The sequence below is a fragment of the Rhinopithecus bieti genome, unplaced genomic scaffold (assembly GCF_001698545.2).
Source record: "Rhinopithecus bieti isolate Rb0 unplaced genomic scaffold, ASM169854v2 scaffold_3043, whole genome shotgun sequence".
Lineage (NCBI taxonomy): Eukaryota > Metazoa > Chordata > Mammalia > Primates > Cercopithecidae > Rhinopithecus > Rhinopithecus bieti.
The window spans coordinates 4360450-4380323 of NW_016804580.1; the positions used below are offsets into that span (position 1 = coordinate 4360450).

Genomic DNA, 19874 nt, shown 5'->3' on the forward strand with positions numbered 1-19874 from the left:
TTTTTTTTGAGGAACCGTCAAACTGTTCTCCAAAGTGCTAGTACTAATTTACATTTCCACCAACTGTATATGAAGGTTCCCTTTTCTTCACATCCTTGCCAGCATTTGTTATTTCCTGTCTTTTGGATATAAGCCATTTTAACTGGGGTGAGATGATATCTCGTTGTAGTTTTGATTTGCATTTTTCTGATGACCAGTGATATTGAACACCTTTTCATATGCCTGTTTTCCACTTGTATGTCTTCTTTTGAGAAGTGTCTATTAAAATATTTTGCCATTTTACTTAGGTTATTAGATTTTTTTCCTATAGAGTTGCTTGTGCTCCTTATATATTCTGGTTATTAGCCCCTTGTCAGATGGGTAGTTTGCAAATATTTTCTCCCATTCTGCAGGTTGTCTCTTCATATTGTTGATTATTTCCTTTGCTGTGCAGAAGCTTTTTAACTTGATGTAGTCTCATTTGTCTATTTTCGCTTTTGGTTGCCGGTACTTGTGAGGTATTACTCAAGAAATATTTGCCCAGACCAATGTCCTGGAGAGCTCTTCTGATGTTTTATTGTAGTAGTTCTATTGTTTGCAGTCTTAGATTGAAGTCTTTAATCCATTTTGATTTGATTTTTGTTTATGGTGAAAGATAGGGATCTAGTTACATTCTTCTGCATATGAATATCCACTTTTCCCAATACCATTTATTGAAGAGATTGTCTTTTACCCAGTATATGTTCTTGGCACCTTTGTCAAAAATGAGTATACTGTAGGTGTGTGGATTTGTTTCTGGGTTCTCTGTTCTGTTCCATTCATCTCTGTGTCTATTTTCATGCCAATACTATGCTCTTTGGGTTACTATAGCTCTGTAGTATAATTTGAAGTCAGGTAATGTGCTTCCTCCAGTTTTGTTCTTTTTGCTAAGGATAGCTTTGACTATTCTGGGTCTTTTGGGGTTCCATATACATTTTAGGATTTTTGTTTGTTTCTGTGAAGAATGTCATTGGTGTTTTGATAAGCATTGCATTGAATCTGTAGATTACTTCGGTAGTGTGGACATTTTAACAATATTGATTCTTCTAATCCATGAACGTGGAATACTTTTTAATTTTTTGGTATCCTCTTCGATTTCTTCAACAGAGTTTTATAGTTTTCATTGTAGAGATCTTTCACTTTTTGGTTAATTCCTAGGTATTTAATTTCATTTTTGGCTATTGTATGTAAATGGGGTTACTTTTTACATTTCTTTTTCAGATTGTTCACTGTTGGCATATAGAAATGCATATTGATTTTTGGCCAGGTGCTGTGACCCACGCCTGTAATCCCAGCACTTTGTGAGGCCAAGGTAGGCAGATTGCCTGAGGACAGGAGTTTGAGACCATCCTGGCCAACATGGTGAAACCCTGTCTCTACTGAAAATACAAAAATTAGCTGGTTATGGTGGCAGGCTCCTGTAATCCCAGCTACTTGGGAGGCTGAGGCGGGAGAATCACTTGAACCCAGGAGGTGGAGGTTGCAGCGAGCCGAGGTCTCACCATTGCATTCCAGCCTGGTCCACAAGAGCGAGACTCTGTCTCAAAAAGAAAAACAACAACAACAACAGCAATGCATATTGATTTTTGTAGGTTGATTTTGTGTCCTGCCACTTTACTGAATTTATGAGTTCTAATAGGTTTTGGATAGAGTCTTTGGGTTTTTCTGAATATAACGTCCTATCATCTGCAAAAAGGATAATTTGACTTCTTCCTTTCCAATTTACATGTTCTTTATTTCAATTATCTTGCTTTATTGTTCTAGCTAGGACATCCAATACTATTGTGAATAACAGTGGGGAAAGAGGGAGTTCTTGTCATGTTCTAGATCTTCAATATGATACTGACTGTGGGTCTGTTATATATGGCTTTTACTAAGTTAAGGTACTTCTGTATTCAGTGTTTTTGATGCTTTTTATCATGAAGGGATGTTAATTTTACCAAATACTTTTTAGCATCAGTTGAAATGATCGCCTGGTTTTTGTCTTTCATTTTGTTGATATGATGTATCACATCGATTTTCATATGCTGAACCATCCTTGCATCCCATGGATAAATCCCACTTGGTCATGATGAATGATCTTTTTAATGTGTTGTTGAATTCAGTTTGCTAGTATTTTGTTGAGGATTGTTGCATCAATATTCATCAGAAATATTGGCCTGTATTTTATATATACATATATGTATATATATTTTAAAATAGGCACTACGCAACTGTATAGTTAAAAACTAAGAGCTAAAGCTCGTGGCCCCATTTTATGAAAACAAAGGGTGCAATCTAGGAACTGTCTCCCTAAATATCTGTAATGTACTCCAAACCAAGTAAAAGTAGCTCTCCAGTAACCAATATTGTTTATCCTACAGCTCTTGTATTTTTAAGAGTGGACATAATATGCTAAATTTGGAGAGCTGATTGTATTTGAAAGATAAAAATGTCTGCAGGTCAGCCGAGCGTCGTGGCTCATGCCTGTAATCCTAGCAGTTTGAGAGGCTGAGGCAGGTGGATCACCTAAGGTCAGGAGTTCGAGACCAGCCTGGCCAACATGGCGAAATCTCTACTAAAAATATAATAAATTAGTCTGGCATGGTGGCAGGTGCCTGTAATCCCAGCTACTTGGGAAGCTTAGGCAAGAGAATTGTTTGAACCCAGGGGGACAGAGGTTTCAATGAGCTGAGATTGTGTCACTTCACTCCAGCCTGGGCAAAAGAGTGAAACTCTGACTCAAAAAAAAAAAAAAAGTCTGCAGCTCTAGATCCATTGGTGCAAGACATCTTCCATGAAACTGCTTTTCATTATGGGATGTACATAAAACAAATTAAATATGTAATGATGTAACATAAAATCGCTTTTGATTTTTAATCCAATGAAATCTTGACATAACATGCTCTACTATTTTTGGAGGAACTAGTGAAACTAAAAAGAACCTCAGAATAAGTTGCTTATCATCAAGACTGAACTGATTACTCAGTGGACAACTAAAATGCAATGGTGATGTTAACTTTATTCTTTTCACGTACTTCAAACTTTTAATTACCAGAAAAAAGTATTATATTATTTAGTACCACCGAGGACTCAGGTTTTAAAAGCAAACTATAACAATTGTGGGGTAAAGTAGAAGCATCATTTTTGTTTTAAGTGAAAGACTCTTCATTTCACATTTACTATGCTACACATTATTGATTTTCTTCTCTGGTGTTGTGTTTTGCAGAGAGTGAATCTGTCCTTCGATTTTCCATTTTATGGCCACTTCCTACGTGAAATCACTGTAGCGACTGGGGGTAAGTGGTTTTCTACCCATTCAGCTTAAGTAATCTATGGTTTGACTGCAGTTATTATTTTTAATGTACTCTGTATTTCAAGATGGGTATTGCTTGGTAAAACTGTTGTGTTTTATCACAAAGCCATAGGTATAAATAAAACCAAAGAAAGCGTATTGTTATTGGAAAAACTTCTCAGCAGGAATAAAAAGTATTTACAATAATCTTCAACCTAGATCACCTCTGCTTTTCTTCGAAATTTTAATTCCTTTTTGGTAGATGGGTAAGACTGTCCAAATGGCAGAAGTTGGAATAGAGCTAGAAAGAAAGGCTGCTTAATGAAGCTGCTGGTGATCTTAAATTTTCTTTTAATGTATATATTTGCTATATATATGTACACATATATAAAATATATATAAACCTATATAAGATAAAAATATGTAAATATATATAAACATATAAAATATATGTACATATATATACACACATATGTATACACAAAAACACACAACCATATGCACATTAGCTTAGATCATTTTTTTCCTTGAGTGTTACCTGTTTTGATTGACAACTCATTTGAGAGTCTTCAAATAAAGGCTGAAATTCAGCTGAAATGTTTTAAATTTTATTTTTCTCCACCAGCTTAGAGTTTAGTTTAGAGATTAGCAATATCCTAGCAAAGTAATTATCATTCTTTATTGTGTATCTCAGAAGTCAGAAATATTTTAATCTTCAAGTGCTAGTAGAAGCGATAAGCAAAATGCCAGGGAATATCCCTGTAGGCTTTATGATGCAGGGGTAGGGAAGGAGAAAAACACATAAAAATTGAACAGTAAGTAAAGAAGAAATTAAAAGAAATTCTATAGATGTACAAAGAGGCTTGAGCATCTATACCCAAAGCACCACAGACAGAGTCTCTTTCCTTCACTGAATCTTACCAGGGGTCTTTTGGATGGTGTGGAAACCATGTTAAGCATTGCCATTTTTTTTGCCATACTTTAATATAAGACCTAGAAGATACTTAGGATTCAGAAGAAGAAGATTTGTAATCAGAAATATCAACAAGTAAATGGAAGTTTTTTGAGCACCTACTCTGAGTGATGGTAAATAAGTCTACCTCTGCCTTAGAGTTGTGTAGCTTAGTGAAATATTAGGTAAAGTGAAGCAGAATGTGAGGAATTGCTAGGAAATACAAGTGATGAAATATGCCCAGGTGCAGTGGCTCACACCTGTAGTCCCAGCTACTTTGGAAGCCCAGGAAGGAGGATTCCTTGAGCCCAGGAGTTCAAGACAAGCCTGGGCACCACTGAGAGACCCTATCTCTACAAAAACATTTAAAAGCTTAACCAGGCATGGTGGGGTGCTCCTGTAGTCCCAGTTACTCAGGAGGCTGAGGCAGGAACACCGCTTGAGGCCAGGAGTTTGAGACTGCACCGAGCTGTGGTCATGCCATTGCGCTACAGCCTGGCTGGCAGAGCAAAACTCTATCTCTGAAAATAAAATAAATAAAATAAAATAATTAGCTGGTATGGTGGCATGTACCTGTAGTCTCAGCTACTTGAGAGGTTGAGGCAGGAGGATCACTTGAGTCCAGGAGTTTGAGGCTGTAGTGAGCTATGACCACACCACTGCACTACAGCCTGGGCAACAGAGCAAGACCCTATCTCTAAAGAAAAAAACAAACAGAAATCAGAAAAAGAAAATACAAATGATAAGCTATGGGTTTCCGGGGATATTAGTCAAACATCTCTGAGTCTTAAATGAGAGTTAAGACTACAGAAAAATTGGTGTTTAAAGTGTTTCTTGGAGGATGTCAGAATTTCTATTGTTGTGTAGAGAAGGAAGAGAGGATCACAGAGTAGAAGATTCTGAGTAAATATACAGATGAGGAGAAGGGTAGGGTATGTTTGGGATAGCAAGTAATTGAGTTTGAGTTATGTCAGTGGTATCTTTATAAAAAATATGGCATACTAAGATTGCAAAAGTAGGTTGGGACCATTTTACAAAATGCTGTAAGGGATAGTTTGAGTCACTAGTCCTTAAGTAATAAAGTTTAGGAAGATGAATATAGATGTGTGGATAATACATTAAACTGTAGAAAGACTGAAGTTAGCACATTTAACTGGAAGAATATTGCAACGATTTGTGTGAAAAATGTTGAAGTCCTTGGTGATTTTGTTGCTTCAACCCAAGGAAAAGGAATCATACTATTGGTACCAAATACAGAGTCAAGAAGCATTGGCTTTAAGGAGAACCAGTGACTTCAATAGTGAAACTTAAATTTTCTGTGGAAATAGAAAGGAATATATCTAAATAAAATTGCTCGGCCGGGCGCAGTGGCTCAAGCCTGTAAGGTCCCGAGCCACTTATTGGGAGGCCAGAGACGGGGCGGATTCCACGAGGGTCAGGAAGACGAGACCATCCTGGCCTAACATGGCTTGAAACCCCGGTCTCTTACTAAAAAAATACAAAAAACTAGCCGGCGTTGAGGTGGCGGCTGCGCCTGTAGTCCCAGCTACTCGCGAGCGCTGGAGCGCAGGAGAATGGCATAACCCGGGGAGGCCGGAGCTTGCAGCTGAGCCCTGAGATTCCGGCCACTGCCACTTTCCAGCCCGGCGACAGAGCCCGAGACTCTGTCTCAAAAAAAAAAAAAAAAAAAAAAAAAAAAAAAAAAAAATTGCTCACAAGAAGTATGTCTTTTGACCTCATCGTGTATATCCAGTATAGTGCCAGGCATTTAATTAATTTTGTTGAAGGGTTAAATGAAAAGGCGAAGAGGAAATTGAAAGGTGGCCCCAATAAGCCATGAATCATATCCTGTCCTCTCATGTCATAAAATATAATAGAAATATGATGATTCTAAACTACCAATATTAGGCATGTTTTCTGAAATTTAGGTGAACAGTGTTCTATTGAATTTTTCAAAAAGTGAACTATGAACCACATATGCTTAAAATGTGTACACACAGTGGTAAAAATAATGACAGCTTTGCATTTTCAACTTCTCAAATTGTTTTACCTTTAAAACTCATGTAGCAATTCAGCCAATATGAAGTAAGATTTCCCCTAGCAGGGCTGGTAGGATCAAACCCAACCAGATGGTTATATCATCATTGCGACTTCAAAGTGCCATTTTCCTTTGTAAAGAGACTCAAAATAAGTGAAAAAAATCTAGTGTCCTGAATGATCTCTATCTTCTTCAAAGAAAACACTACTATAAAGACACTCCTTTTGTTTCTCTACTTAAAACATACTAGCATGCAACTTGCATATGACAATCTGTGCTCTGTTTAGCTCTGTTTAAAGAGGCAAAGCCAAGATAATCTACACATTAACCTGAGTTTCTTCAAAATGAAACCTGAGTCTCATGTAAAAGGTTCCAGCTAAATACATAGCTTGCTTGCTCTTTCCTTGTTCATTTCAGTCAATCAGTATTTCTTGAGCCCCTACAAAACACACAGCACAAGATGCTTCATTATATACAGAGAAGGATAAACTAAGTTCAGGAACTAGAATCGAAAAAGAGGAAGGGGTATTGATATGGTTTGGCTGTGTCCCCATTTGAATCTCATCTTAAACTGTAGCTCCCATAATTCCCATATGTTGTGGGAGGGACCAGGGACCACGTGGGAGATAATTGAATCATGGGGGCAGGTCTTTCCTGTGCTGCTCTCATGATTAGTGAATAAGTCTCAGGAGATCTGATGATTTTATAAAGGGGAGTTCCCCTGCACACACCCTCTCTTGCTTGCCACCGTGTAAGACATGCCTTTGCTCCTCCTTTGCCTTCCACCACGATTGTGAGACCTCCCCAACCATGTACAACTGTGAGTCCATTAAACTGGTTTCCTTTATAAATTACCCAGTCTTGGGTATGCCATGAGAAAAGACTAATACAGGCATGCTGCAAATAAGCACTAGGGAAGGCTGACTGCAGGTGCTGAAAGAGCAGAAGCTTGTTGAAAAAGGAGATCATGTTTGTTGGGCCAATTAAGAACAGTCTGGGAAAGTGATAGTCTTTGGCCTTGGTCTTAGAGGAAGGTAGAATTTTAGTAGGAAAAGAGGCAGTTGAGAAGAAGTGGAGAAGGAAGAGGCACTCCAGACAAGGGGATGCTGAGTCAAGGGACAGTGCTGAGTCCATATTGGGTATATTTGGAGGGCTGTCAAGTAAATTAGTTTATCCTGAAAAGAGGGTTTGAATGAGTCTAGTGAAGGGGAGTTGGGAAGAGTGATGTGTACTACTTTGAACATTAGAAATCTGGCAGACATGGTGGCTCATGCCGGTAATCCCAGCACTTGAGGAGGCCAAGGTGGGCGGATCACCTGAGGTCTGGAGTTCAAGACTAGACTGACCAACATGGAGAAACCCCATCTCTACTAAAAACACAAAATAAGCCGGGCGTGGTGGCGCATGCCTGTAATCCCAGCTACTCGGGAGACTGAGGCAGGAGAATTGCTTGAACCTTGGAGAAGGAAATTGTGGTGAGCCAAGGTAGCGCCATTGCACTTCAGCCTGGGCAACAAGAGCAAAACTCCGTCTCAAAAAAAAAGGAAGAAAAGAAAGGAAGAAAGAAAGAAACGAAAAGAGAAGAAAGAGAGAAGGAAAGGAAGGAAGGAAGGAAGGAAGGAAGGAAGGAAGGAAGGAAGGAAGGGGAAAAAAGAAAAAGAAAAGAAAAGAAAAGAAATCTGGATGACAATCAGCAGGCACCGGGTTTCTTAGAGAAGTAGATCTGGCCTGATCTGTCAGTGGAAGGCAGGGTAGGGTGAAGGGGATGAAGGCAGAAAAAACAGTTACCAGTTGTTTGAATACTTGCTCATGGGACACGGTGCCTGAACTACTGAACTAGGATGGGTGCAGTGGAAAAAGACACAGGGAGCCAGGGCAAGCAAGACACATCATTTGAGTTGTTAAATCACTGTGGTTGGAAAGACTTACAGACAAAAGAATCCACTAGGATGCAGTGAATCAAGCTAAGAACAGCTTCAAAGACTTCTGAACCACAGACATTTAATGGATCTCTTCTGTGATTGACTAGACAGACGTCATAAGCAGATAGACCTATCTGACAGATGCTTGCCATCCTTACAAATCTTATAAAGGTTCTTAACCACCGAAGGCTTGGAAGGAAAATGGAAACCACGAGTTGACTGCAGGCCATTCTCAATAGACCTGGGCTGGGAGTTTTAAGTAGAAATACAAAGATGCCTCTTTTGTTGACTGTCAGTTCTTTTTGTGTTTACAAATTCCTCTTGAACCTGTTTCTACATCGGGTGTGGGAAAAATTAAAGTGATATGTTTTCATGGTGAATCCAAGCTGTGCTAATAAATAAAGGGAATGCTTTAAACCATAATCCTCTTCATCTTACTTCATGGTTTTGCCATTTCCCGTATTTCCCTGAAATCTCTCTATCTCTTTCCACACAGACACAAATTTAACATTGAAATTAAGTCAACATAATGTCTCATGTTATTGCTAAGATCAGCACAACTTAAAAATGGAAAGTTGTTTAACAGTATAGACATATGCATAGTTTACCATGGTCCCTCTTTGTATATGTATTTTACTGTGAATAAGCTAAAGTTTCTAGTTTAAAATGTGAATTACAGCTAAAACATCTGGTCATTTATCTAATAAGCTATAAAAATTAAATCTTTGCTTATTAAACATTTTAATATTCGAAAGCTTCAATAATCCATATGTACAATTGAATTGGAAATATCGTCTATTTTCTGGTTCACTGATAGTGGAATCTGAAAGCATTCATTTATCTTTCTATATAAAAAATACTTCAGAATACAAATATTTCAAGCACTAGAAAACTAGTTCTCTGTGAATTTCATCAAAACAGTTTCATTAGTGATACCACCAAGATGTGTTTTTTGCATACCACACTGCATTATTTTCTTTCTATTTGAATATTTTAATTGGTTCTTTTTTACTATTAGACTGCTAGTGTGATCTTTTAAATGTTCAAAAATGTAGATTTAAGTTTGAGGATTTGACTTGTAATCAAATAGCTATCCTAGGAATGATATTTTTACCTGAGTCCGTCGTGGGTACCATTACGGTGATGAGATGGGAGTATGTGAGATGGGTTAATTACTACTTTATGTAATGGGTAAGAGAAGAGGTAACGTTATACAGATAATTTTGGTCCCAGTATGTAAGTATGTAGAGAGATGGTGAGTCTTAATTAAGATAATGTGTGGAATTGTGGGAAGTTGGACATGAGATTGAAAAGCAAAGGTGATATGAATTTAAAAGCTAATAATGAATGTGTATTACTTACCTTGATCATAGGACAATTCGCCTTCGCTTTCTACACAGGTTTCTACTTACAGATTTCATAAGAAAGCTGTTTAAATTTTAGCTCTGTTTTATTTCATTTGCTATGTAAAATACTAAAATGTTTATTAAGTAATATATTTACATATCTGAAAATTATTAACGTGGACATTTAAAAGTGAAACAGACAAAAGTAAAATGTAAATCTCCCTTCTTCCTTTGCCTCTTAGCTCACCAGTTTCCTGCTCAAGAAAAAAAAATCTTACTTTTTGAAGTATGGTATATTAAAATTCAAACTTGGAGTAGTTTCCTGTATCTGGCCAATAATCATTAGATTTTTTTCTGTTTAAATTCCCACTAAGAGATTTTTTAAAATTATAATGCATGTTATCTTCATTAGGTTTTCAGGAAGTATATTACCAAATCTCCCAGCTCCTTTTTTGTTCTGGCTTTCAAGTGGTAATATTTTAATTGTAGTCCCAAATAATATTTCCTACTCTTTATAGGGACTTGATTAATAACAGGAATAAAAGTCTTTTTAGGAGAGGAAGAGAGTTAGTTATTACTCATGATGATTGATTTGTAAATACCAACCACATCTTCTTTCAAGTGTATAACCCCATAAAACAAAGTGTGGTGTATCCATTAACTTTCTGCATCTAGGGAGAAGGTGAATGGAGTTTTTTCGTATTATTATTATTATTAACAGAGATCACAGGTTATGGTTATCTGGAGATCTATGCATGAATGGAAGATACTAAAGAGATAGATGCTGGATGAAAGTAAATCCATTCCAACTGGCTTCAATAATTTAAAGTTACAAGCTCAAGTCTCAAGGATTCCTAGACAGAAAGATAAATTGCGTGATGTCTAATATGCTGCATCTAAATAATTCTCTGAGATAGACCTCCAAAAACCTGAGAGTTCGTCTGAGCTGTCTTCTTTGATAATTTACTCCTCCCTCAAACTGTCCAGTGTCAGCAGTAGATTCAGTAGCTTGAACATTATTATATATTTATGTATTTATTTTGTAGACAGGATCTTACTCTGTCACTCAAGCTGGAGTGCAGTGGCACAATCACAGCTCACTGTAGCCTTGACCTCCTGGGCTCAAGTGATCCTTCCACCTTGGCTCCCCAAGTAGCTGGGACTACAGGCATGCACCACCATGCCTGGCTAATGTTTAGATTTTTTTGTAGATATGGGGTCTCACTATGTTGCTCAGGCTGTTCTCAAACTCCTAGCCTCTAGCAATCCTCCCATCTCAGCCTCCCAAAGTGCTGGGATTACAGGTGTGAGACACTGTGCCAGGCTATATTGTTTTGTCCTTCACGAATTGCATATTCACAACCACTTTTGTTTCTCCTGCATGTCTGTTCATACATGCTTTATTTCATTAGCACTGGCTCCTTGCGGCAGGGGTGGGAAGCATAATTGGAAATTAAGTCATTAGGAGACCCAAAGAGGAAGCACCCAGGAGCAAGAGTTGACTCAATAGGAATCAGCAAGAAAAATACAAGATGCAGAAACATGGGTAGAATGAAGGAGGGCCATTAGACATAAACAAAAGAGAGCAGAACATTGGCATATGATGGATAAGTCATGATTGGAGGACAGGAATAGGGTGAGGTGGATCAGCTGAGACGAGGGTGTAGGTAAAAAATAATGTCTCCAGGCTCATCCCCTTCCATTGCCATAACGGCCACTGAAGTGTCCACTGATTGCTAGTGCTAGAATACTCCGTTAGGGATGTTTATACCAGGAAAACATCATTCATCTTCTTGCAGCAGATCCAGGCTTTCTTGGAAACACTGGCAGTAATATTTTTGCTTGTAGCCTTTCCTAGTCACTGCAGCAGTAATTCAGATAAATAGCAATTTTACACAGATGCTTAAATACATCACCCAATTTAAAATAAAGGTTGTCTAAGTGACTCTGTTTAATTAATAAAGTAACAATGTATGCCAGATGCTCTAACATTGTCCAATCTTGGAAAATAAAGGAAAGAAGTACTAAATAGTGCAGGATTGACATTAGACCCTGGCCATTTCAGAAATGAGTTCAAAAGAGCTCCCTCAATTCCTACTTAAGCCAGAAATTGAGTTGCATTTTCTTAGGGAAGGAGTCAGGCTTCCAGGTTAAGATAAATAGACATTTGAATCTGAAATACTTCATCAGTTCCTAAGCCAAGCCAATCATAACTGTGTGATCTTCAGCAAATGACTTAATCTCTCTGATCTCAGTTTCCTTACCTATAAAATAGCACAATAGAAGTACCTGGTTCATAAATTTTTTGTGATGATTAAATTAATTAACATATGTTAATGATACCTGTTCAGTAGAAAATGCTACATAGATAGCATACGCTATTACTGCATTTTTTTCCACATGTACATTTTCTCTTTTATTTCTTTTCAAAATGCTTTTCTTTAAGGCCTGTGCTGTCTTTTAGGTTTTCTGTTGTTTTCTTTGATGACCTCATTCATTAGATTTCTCTCCATAAAGCATAGAAAGGGTCTCAAGGAATGTTTAGGAACATAACCCATTGTCATCTCTAACTGCTCCTATTAAAGACTGGCTCAACCATTCGTGTCTAGGAAGTAGAATAGCATGTAAATAACTTGGGAAGTCCGCTTGATCAGCATGGCTATATCTATCATTTCTTGGTCCTGTTCAGAATCTCTCTAAAGACTGTCCCATGACGACATTTTGCGACTCTGGGACACTGTCTGGAAACCTTAGAAAATTTAGCAATTTTGTAACACATGGTAGAATCTCGAAATCTTTCTCTAATTGTGACAGCATAGTTTATAACTGGGTAACAAGCATTATAATCAGTAAGACATATATATTATTATACCCACGTATTCATTCTATCCTTTGTATAGCAAGAATTGTAGGGCCAAGTTATGAAAGCGTAAAGATAGTCAAAGGTGAAATGATTGGGATGGGAATGGACATCCCCCTTGGTAGCAGCCAGGTAGCCTTGAGGTTTATTTAATTGCTAACAATCCAGTTTAAAAATGTATTCAAGATCCAACCCCAAATGCAAAGTTAAATGTTAGTCCAATTTCTGTGTAACATTTTGCCTTTGAACTGGGAAACAGATTTCTCTATATGTGGTCATTATTTCATTACTACCTTTATTTTCAAGATCTTTTTCTATTTTTTTAATACATTACAGAAAACTGGTTGGTATAAAGTTAAAGTAGCTAAAAAATATGCTCTCACTTAGAGCTATATAGCTCTGGAATTGAGACATAGTCATAAAAAAAAAGATCTAAATATTTTGTTGGCTAATTCTAATGGGGTTATGACGGGGTTAGATTACTTTGTTGATGTGAATAGCCTGAGGGCTACAGAGAAATTTTCATTTAATCTAATGCTGGAATTATTGTTCAAATGAGAAGCTTCTCCTGAAGGCAAAGAAAATGGAAGAAAATGTCTTTTAATTGGCTTATTGTCAATTTCCAAAGCTAATTTTAAAATAAGCACAATTTAGTTAATAGCTCATAAAGAAAATTCAAAGCACTTTTAGTTGACTCCAGAAAAAATGTAAAATTAAGATAATTTAGAGCAATTAGATTTTGTAAAAAAAAATGTAAATTATAGAGTGAAAACATTAAAAATATTTTAATTGTAGCAAAATATGCAAAGCATAAAATTTGCAATTTATGAATGTGCTGTTTATGAAGTTGTAGTCAATAAGCTCTGAAAAAAAACTGGTTTTCCCCTTGTTCTCCTTCTCCTCCTCCTTCTCCCCTTCTTTTCTTCTTCTTCTTTGAAGCATGGTAATCTCTTCAGGTAAATTACTAGTTTCTTCCAAAATGCCTTGAAAACACAACTATTTTTCAAATCTTCACTCCAATGTATTTTTATAAGCCAGGTTTACTGTTCTCACACTCTTTACCTTTGTACCTCTTAATAATTAAAGATTATCTTGGAGAAATTTTTTAAGCTATTTATTTTATATTAGATAGAATCTAATAAAACCTGAGACAAGCCTGGACAACACAGTGAGACTTCATCTCTTCAGAAAAAAATATTTAAAAGTTAGCAGAGCATGGTGGTGTGCTCCTGTAGTCCCAGCTTTTCAGGACGCTGAGGCAGGAGGATTGCTTGAGGCCAGAAGTTCAAGGCTGTAGTTACCTATGATTATGCTACTGCACTCCAACCAGAGTGACAGAGCAAGATCTTGTCTCTAAAAAAAAATAAATAAATCTAATAACTGATAATATAATTTGGAGATAATTGAGTACTCCCATTTTCTATACAGTTTGAAAAATAAGAGTCATGGAACATTATATATGTAAAAATGAAGTATAAGATTATGTGTTAGCAGGGAAAGAATGTTTATCATAATAATCAAGATATAATATTGTAAGTATACTGTGATGGTAATTTTTTAGAAATACATAGCAATGGAAGGAAGAGCTAATACTGATTGCTTTGAAATGATGACACTGGTCTTATGTTTCTATTCCCTAGTTTCCAAGAATTCAGTTGAAAAATGTGGTTTATATTTCAGTCCTCTTGTAATAATGATTATAAGGAGTAGAAATCTGGTTTCTACCCATTTCTTTTAACAGAGAAGGGTACCCATATGTTTTAACACTACTTATCAGAGTTTTATTTCTCCCACTGGTATATAATACTGCTTATATTCTGAATTCTCTTATTTTCCACAAGGCTTGAAATATATTATTTAAATTAACCTGATTTATTTTATCATAAAAATAAAATATAACAATGCATTAAGAAGAAAACTAGAGAAGGACTACTTTATAATCCTGAGATTAGAAGCATTTTTCTAAGACTGATACAAAGCCCAGAGCCCATAAATGAAAATATTGGAAAAAACACATACAATAAAATTTTCATTTATTAAAAATTCATGGCATTTAAATGCCCTCACTTAAGAAAAGAGAAATAAAAACCTGGGAACTATTACAAGGAACTTAAATAAATTTACAAGAATAAAACAACCCCATCAAAATTGGGCAAAGGATATGAACAGACATTTCTCAAGAGAAGACATTTATGTGGCCAACAAATCTATGAAAAAAAGCTCATCACCACCTGTCATTAGAGAAACGCAAATCAAAACTGCAACAAGATACCATCTCATGCTGATTAGAATGGTGATTATTAAAAAGTCAGAAAACAACAAATGCTGGCAAGGTTGTGGAGAAATAGGAACGCTTCTACACTGTTGGTGGGAATGTGTATTAGTTCAACCATTGTGGAATACAGTGTGGCAGTTCCAAAGGATTATAAATCATTCTACATAAACATGAATGTTTATTGCTGCACTATTTACAATAGCAAAGACTTGGAACCAACCCAAATGCCCATCAATGATTGATTGGATAAAGAAAATGTGGCACATATACACCGTGGAATACTATGCAGCCACAAAAAAGAATGAGTTCATATCCTTTGAAGGGACATGGATGAAGCAGGAAGTCATCATTCTTAGCAAACTAACACAGGAAAAGAAAACCAAACACCGCCAAACACCACATGTTGTCACTCCTAAGTGGGAGTTGAACAATAAGAACACATGGACACAGGGAGGGCAACATCACACAATGGGGCCCGTCAGGGGGTGAGGGACAAGGGGTGGGAGAACATTAGGACAAATACCTAATGCATACAGGGCTTAAAACCTAGATGACAGGTTGATAGGTGCAGCAAACCACCATGGCACATGTATACCTATGTAACAAACCTGCACATTCTGACATTCTGCACATACATGTATCCCAGAACTTAAAGAAAAAAAAAGAAGAAAAAAAAAAAAAGGAAAAAAAAAGAAAAACAAACAAACAAAAAACCTGGGAAAGGAAATATTTAAAACACATATGACAGTGAAAGGACTGTTCTCCTTAATATATAAAGAGCTCATGTAAGTAAAAGAGAAATGTAGCAACTAAACAATGAGCAAATGACAAAGAAAAGAAATTGCAGGAATTTCTGGTTTCAGGTATTTATTATAAAGTGATTGGAGGTTGTTACTCTCATTCTATCGAGAAAAAGCTAAACAAACTGAAAATTGACAATTTCTATTAGACCCACGAGAGAGCTGAGATTGCAGGGTGTATTAGGGTTCTGTAGAGATACAGAACTAATAGGATAGATGGATATATGAAGGGGAGTTTATTAAGGAGTATTGACTCACATGATCAAAAGGTGAAGTCCCCCAATAAGCCATCAGCAAACTGAGGAGCAAGGAAGCCAGTATGAGTCCCAAAACCTAGAAACTAGGGAAGCCAACAGTGTAGTCTTCATTCTGTCCCTGAAGGCCTAAGAGCCCCTGGCAAACCGCTGGTGTTAAGTCCAAGAGTCCAAAAGCTGACGAACTTGGAGTCTGATGTTCGAGGGCAGGAAACATGCAGCACAGGAGAAAGATTAAGCCCAGAAGAGTGAGCAAGTCAGCTTCTCCCACCTTCTCCTGCCTGCTTTATTCTAGCCTGTCTGGCAGTTGATTCGATGGTGCCCACCCCCACTGAGGGTGGGTCTGCCTCTCCGATTCCGCAGACTCAAATGTTAACCTTCTTTGGCAACATCCTCACAGACACACCCAGGAACAATACTTTGCATCCTTCGATCCAATCAAGTTGACCCCATCACAGAAGGCAAACCACTGTCCCCAAAATGTAGAGACACAGGCACATCCAAAGACACACGGAGGATATCTGCTCATCTGGGGCAGAAGCCGCTGCAACCACAGATTGCTGATAATACTTAAAATGTGACTCCCGCAAAGCTAGAATTTCAGTGCGGATGAGCCTCAGGGTCGGAAACTCCTGAGGATTCTAGTCTTAGGAGGACCTTTAAATTTCTGTCGGCTTGACCCCCAGGAACCCCAGAAGGTTCTCCCAGTGAAGATCTATGAAACTCCCAGATGGCTCTGCTAGAGTAAGAGAAGAGTAATCATTGTGAAATACACCTGGAGCCTCCTCCAGAACAAAGACCTTCCTAGGGCCTTGTCCTAGCTGGGGGAAAGTCATTTCTCCCACTGGAGCGAGTCCTTTGAGTCTTCTAGGCTTACATAAGGGAGAATTAAAAATTCATAGTCAACAAGAGTCAAGACTTTAGGGAAATACATCTGGAATGCTATATCCAGGGAGGGGAGTAGGAGGCAGGGAGGGGGAAACCCTATTCCACTAGAGACACCCTTAAGAGAGTCACAGCCCAAAGATACAGACCGACTAAATACTAAAGACTAAGAAACTTCTAAACTTGAAATGCAAAGAAAAAAAGAATGAAAGAAAATAAAACAAAAGCAGAACAGAGTATCAGAGACCCGTCGGATAATAGCAAAAGATGTAACATCCATGAACTTCATTGGAATATCAGAAGAGAAGAAAAAGAGAAAGAAGAAATGTTTGAAATAATAATAGCTGAGTGCTTTCCAAAACTGACAGATATCAAACTAGGAGAAAAACAACCAGAAGATCACCAAAAGACCACACATAGGCATATTATTTGCAAACAAACAAAACAAGCAAACAAACAAGCTTTAAATAAACCAGAGAAAACTACAGCTCCCTGCAAAATACCCAATCAGTATTCTTCAACTGTCCAGGTCATTAAATAAAAACAGGAGAAGTCCAGCCGGGCACAGTGCATCACGCCTGTAATCTCAGCACTTTGGGAGGTTGAGGTGGGCGGATCACAAGGTCAAGAGATTGAGACCATCCTGGCACAATCTCTTGAAACCCCATCTCTACTAAAAAAATAAAAAATTAAAAAAATTAGCTGGGCATGGTGGTGCATGCCTGTAGTCCCAGCTACTTGGGAGGCTGAGGAAGGAGGATTGCCTGAACCCAGGAGGCGGAGTTTGCAGTGAGCCGAGATTGCGCCATTGCACTCTAGCCTGGGTGACAAGAGTGAAACTCCATCTAAACAAACAAACAAACAAAAACAGAAGTCTGAGAAACTATCACAGCTAAGAGGAACATAAGGAAACATAACAGCTAAATATAATGTCATATTCTGGATAGAATCCAGGAAGATCAAAAGGACATTATGTAAACATAGAGAAATCTGAATACATTTAGTTAATAATTCAGCTAATAATTATATATCAACATTCAATATCAATAATTCAGCTAATAATTATATATCAATATTGTTTCAAAAATTTTGACAAAAGCATCATACCTTTGTCAAAGTATGTATGATGTTGGTAGTATGGGAAATCAGGTGTGGAGTATATGGGAGGCCTATACTGTCTTTGCAACTTTCTGTACATGTAAACCTATTTTAAAATTAGAAGTTTATTTTTTAAAAAGGAAATACAAGTGGCTGTTACACATATTAATACATAACCTCACTCCCAATAAATGAAATGCAAGTTAAAACTATAGAGGTGCTGTTTTTACTTGCGCGATTTTAAAAGGTTTTAAAAAACCTTTTAGTAACTTTTGTAGCTCGATATTTTCTTTAAGGTATGGAGAAAAATAAAGTCTCAAGATTTGCTGATGACAATGTATTATTATCCACTAAAATATAAAATGTATAACTAACACTATGATTTATACTCCTAAAAATGTATCTTATAGGTGTATTTGTGTGTGAACAATGTGTATAAGGATATCCACTGCTAAAGACTGAAAACCACTTGAACGCCCATCGTTAAGGATGTTCAGGTTGTGGACAGGTTAAATAAACTACAGGAACCCACAGAGTAGAATACTATGTGGCCTTTAAGCAGAATGAGATACTTAAGGTATGCTTATTAAAAAAAAAAAAAAACACAGGATGCAGATAAATGTTACTTACATATATATGTATATATGTATGTGTACAGACAGATGTAGCTTATACATGTATAAGCTATCTCTAAAATAATTTGGAAGAAACATAGATATGCTTCCAAGTGAGCAGAAAAATCTCTGGAGAGATATACAAGAAACTATTAATAGTGGTAACCCTCCAAGAGACTTGGCAAACAGCTGGAGATTAGGAATAGGAAAGAGATGTAATTTTCACAATCATCTGTGCTTTTCAAATTATTACGATGTGCATGTATTACTTTTCAAACAGCATTAATATTTAAAATTCTTATTGGTAAGAATGGATACGAATAATTTCTGCAGTGTATGTATTTGTTTTTATTTGATAGCATCTTATAATATGTATTTGTCAAACAAAATTAACAATATTTAAAAGAGTATGCAGTATAAAGCTTTCTTCATAATTATTTTATTTCAAAATTTTTTAGAGCTTGAAGCAGTATAAATTGCTCATGAAATTGTCTATTTTGTTGAGGAAAAGTATTTAAATTGTTTATTAAGGGGCTTATGAGTACCATTCTAAAACAAGGGATCCACAACTCTAGTTTGTTACATTCAAGGTTCCTCTGGATAAAACTGAATTAATACCAAATTGCTGAATGTTGCAGTGAAAGAAGGGCAGAAAAAAGATTTTCATGATTCTTGGTTGAAATGTAACAGTCCCACTAGGAATAGTAAGTATCCCCATTTAATTAACCAGTATATATTTTTATGTTATTGGCAACTATTTAATTAACAATATTATAATTACAAACTAAAAACAGATTCCCCAGAGTAAGGAGAAACAGGAAAATCTAAGTGGTTTGTACGTGTTTTCGTAAGTCTTACGAATTTGGCAGCAAGAAGCACCGGGGCTTCAAGAGTAGACCAATGTGGAAAAGGAGGTGGGTTAGAAATGGGTAAGGCCAAGACTGGCGGACACAAAGTCCTGATTGGAGGCACCCTGTCGTTGAGTAAGGCTCCAAAAAGCAGGAGCCAGCCTTACAGCCGGAAGGTGGCGTGAGAACACACAGTAACACCTCTAGGAAGCCACAGTGGAGAGTCATTCTGGGCTGACCTTACAGCAGGCCATATAACAGGGTAGTGGGATGGGAAGACTCAGTAATACCTTCATGAAGCTACAGTGGCGAATCATTCTGAATATCCGAGATTCCTTGTGGAAGGCAGGTAGGAGGCAGTTACCCAGTTAAGGCATAGGGCCAGAGGCTAGTTTAGGCAAGAAGGAATAAACTAAACACCAAAAGCAACGGCAGCAAAAGCCAAAATTGACAAATGGGATATGATTAAACTAAAGAGCTTCTGCACAGCAAAAGAAACTACCATCAGAGTGAACAGGCAACCTACAGAATGGGAGAAAATTTTTGCAATCTACTCATCTGACAAAGGGCTAATATCCAGAATCTACAAAGAACTCAAACAAATATACAAGAAAAAAACAAACAACCCCATCAAAAAGTGGGCAAAGGATATGAACAGACATTTCTCAAAAGAAGACATTCATGGCCGGG

At 37.1% G+C, this 19874-nt stretch overlaps 1 protein-coding gene across 1 annotated transcript in view; it reads left to right on the plus strand.

Moving 5' to 3' along the window:
* The window catches only part of PLXDC2 (plexin domain containing 2), a 487631-nt gene that overhangs the window by 268512 nt on the left and 199245 nt on the right, over positions 1–19874 (plus strand). Inside the window, exon 4 of the mRNA XM_017869226.1 lies at positions 3227–3296. Coding sequence (XP_017724715.1) covers positions 3227–3296 — 70 coding nt within the window. The remainder of the gene's footprint in view (positions 1–3226; positions 3297–19874) is intronic.